The 2,517-nt window shown below is 47.1% G+C and overlaps 1 protein-coding gene across 1 annotated transcript; it reads left to right on the top strand.

Annotated features, from left to right (window-relative positions):
* On the top strand, window positions 1-1,888 carry VMO1 (vitelline membrane outer layer 1 homolog). The gene is made up of 3 exons (XM_042023681.1): window positions 1-168; window positions 634-731; window positions 1,444-1,888. The coding sequence occupies exons 1-3, from the start codon at window positions 1-3 to the stop codon at window positions 1,727-1,729; spliced, it is 552 nt and encodes a 183-aa protein (XP_041879615.1). The 3' UTR covers window positions 1,730-1,888.
* The last annotated feature ends 629 nt before the right edge of the window (window positions 1,889-2,517 follow it).

The following is a 2,517-nucleotide window of genomic DNA, read 5'->3' as shown; positions in this document are numbered from 1 at the left end:
ATGAAGTTCCTCATGCCAGCTACACTCATCCTGCTCCTCCTCTGCTCGCCAGGCACAGGGGTGCGTGAACACACCTCTGTCCTCACTGTGCCCAATGGAGGCCACTGGGGCAAGTGGGGCAGCCGGCAGTTTTGCCATCATGGCTATGCCAATGGATTTGCGCTGAAGGTAAAATTCTCTCCATTCCCTACCATCTCCTGTCCCCAAGGACTTTCTGCAGGTTTTCACTCTTCTTGAGTATGATACTCTGTACAAAAAATATGAGTCTTCTGGCAAACGTTGCCGCTGTAGGTAAACCAGAGGTCTCCATGTGGCTGATGTTGCTGGGAGAAGTCACGTGAGTGCAAAAATCTGGATTCAGGGAGAAAGGAATCCACCACCACTGTCTCTCCTGAGACTCTGAGTGTCTGCCTTCCCTGCTGGGTCAGAAATAGTTAGAAAACACAAAGAATATGTTACAAGGGTTAGGTAGTTTCCCAGTGATAGCCGTTTCTTCCCATGTGCTTCCCAAGACATTTTCTCTTTCCCATTACAGAAAGAAGTTGGTAGTGCTTATGACAGCCATGTAAAGGACTTTTCCTGGGTCTTTTGCCCCTTGCCTTTACCTCTGTCCCTGTGTGACTTCCATTGCAGGTGGAGCCCGACCAGTTTGGAAGAGATGACACTGCTCTGAATGGCATACGCCTGCATTGTCAGGATGACTCAATAACCATTGAGTCCTTGGTGGGGGAGTAAGTAACACTGTGACTTCTCTCCTGTTTGTGATGCATCAGCTCACAAAATACCCATGGTGTCACCATTTGCAGGGGTCTCTTCTCTCTGACTTTCTTTATATACATAGTGATGTAGTATAGTGAATTAAAATAAGTGGTTAGGGGTTGTGTTCATTAATTTTGAGGGTTATTAAACATGATTACCTCACTTTACCACTTTTTGTTTGCCCTTGAGTTTTGTGCAGAGCACTGTGAACACCTGAAGTATGGTCCCAGGGTTAAAGTCTTTCTTTGGAAATCTGCAACACATGGGGCTAATTTGGGAAAAGGGGTTTCTAACCATACATTTAGAAACTGCCTGATTGAAGCCCTGCCCCAGCTGCAGGGAACAGAACCGCACCTCTGGAAGGCAGAGTGGCTGCTCTCCCTGCTGCCTGGTGTGTACCTGTCACACACATCAGGGATGCATCATAAAATCTGAGATCAGGCTGCCCTTGGAGTTTCCACCAGAACCATAACTATCTAATCTCAGACTTCCTGGTGTTTTTCTGATGAGATATCAATAAAGAGAAAAGTACATCTTTGGAAGGCAAGAGAAAAAAAAAAAGGAGAAAGTAAGGGGTCCCAGACTGCAGCAGCACGCTGTGTCATGGAAGCAACATGACAAGGCAAAGGAGCACTTCCCAGCAGCTCACAGAGCCCAGACATTCTTCCCTCTGCTTCTTGTCAGGTGGGGTTCCTGGACCAGCTTCCAAGTCTGCCCTGGAGGCTACCTGATCTCCTTTTCACTGAGAACAGAGAAGTCTCAGGGAGGAGGTGATGACACAGCAGCCAACAACATTCAGTTCCGGTGCTCAGATGAATCTGTGCTGGTGGGTGATGGACTGTCGTGGGGCAGCTTTGGCCCGTGGACCAACAGCTGCAAGATATGCGGTCTCCAGACCAAGGTAGAGCCCCCACAGGGGCTTCAGGATGACACAGCACTCAACAATGTGAAGTTCTTCTGCTGCAAATGAGCACTTGCTCCGCCTTCATCCCTGCCTACACCTCCCGTATCCTGCAGCAAGTGAAACATCAGTCAAGCTTTGCTCTAGCTTTATACTGGGACATGCCTGTGATGTTTTGACTGCTTGAATCTTGCTGTTCTGGCCTTAGATGATGATGTATTTTACAGCTACTGCTACATTAGCATAGCTGAATCATTGCATCAGGTACTGCTGGTTTGTTGCTGTGAAAATGCCCAGTCTCTAGCAATTGCTCAGAGCCAACAGATTTCTCAACTTTCTCTTACTCTGGCTGGCAAGTTTCCTTGAGGCTTGCTCTGCCCATTTTTCCCTCATTTGAAATAATATTTGACCTATTGATTCAAATGAGGTGAAATAGAAGTTTGGGTGGATTTATGAGACGCATCAAAGGTTTGCTGTCATTGCCCATTCCTAGCTTGAATTGCCTCAAGATTTGTACATGCTTTTTGCAAGCAATCTGTTAGCTCCTGCCTGAGCTCCTGCCTTAGGAAACATGGCTAGGAAGTGTGTTTACACTGTGCATTCATCTGTGTGGCACTGCATCACCTGGGTGGGTTGCAGCTCCCTAGGCCTCCCTTGCTGCTGCTTTGCAGTGTGCTCTGCTGGCTCACCTGGCTGCCAGGGCAAAACATTTTCATGGGACTTGGATTTTGTTTGTTGCCTCTGGGCTTCATGCTTTAAATAGAATGGGGGAGAATCCAAACTAAAAATAAACTCTATGTCATTCATCCGCATTTTATGCTCCAATTTACTGGGTAAGCTGGAAAATATTCCCGATA

This window comes from Corvus kubaryi, unplaced genomic scaffold (genome assembly GCF_017639235.1).
Source record: "Corvus kubaryi isolate FWS band 111438036 unplaced genomic scaffold, C.kubaryi_AGA036_p1.0 37256, whole genome shotgun sequence".
NCBI lineage: Eukaryota > Metazoa > Chordata > Aves > Passeriformes > Corvidae > Corvus > Corvus kubaryi.
The sequence above is the reverse complement of the archived record's forward strand: the minus strand, read 5'-3'. Positions and strand labels throughout refer to the sequence as shown.

Excerpts from the sequence above, each read along its gene's own strand:
- VMO1 (XM_042023681.1), top strand. The coding sequence starts at position 1 with ATGAAGTTCCTCATGCCAGCTACACTCATCCTGCTCCTCCTCTGCTCG. Across the intron at positions 169-633 it reads CCAATGGATTTGCGCTGAAG|GTGGAGCCCGACCAGTTTGG; the intron begins GTAAAATTCTCT and ends CTTCCATTGCAG. Across the intron at positions 732-1,443 it reads ATTGAGTCCTTGGTGGGGGA|GTGGGGTTCCTGGACCAGCT; the intron begins GTAAGTAACACT and ends GCTTCTTGTCAG.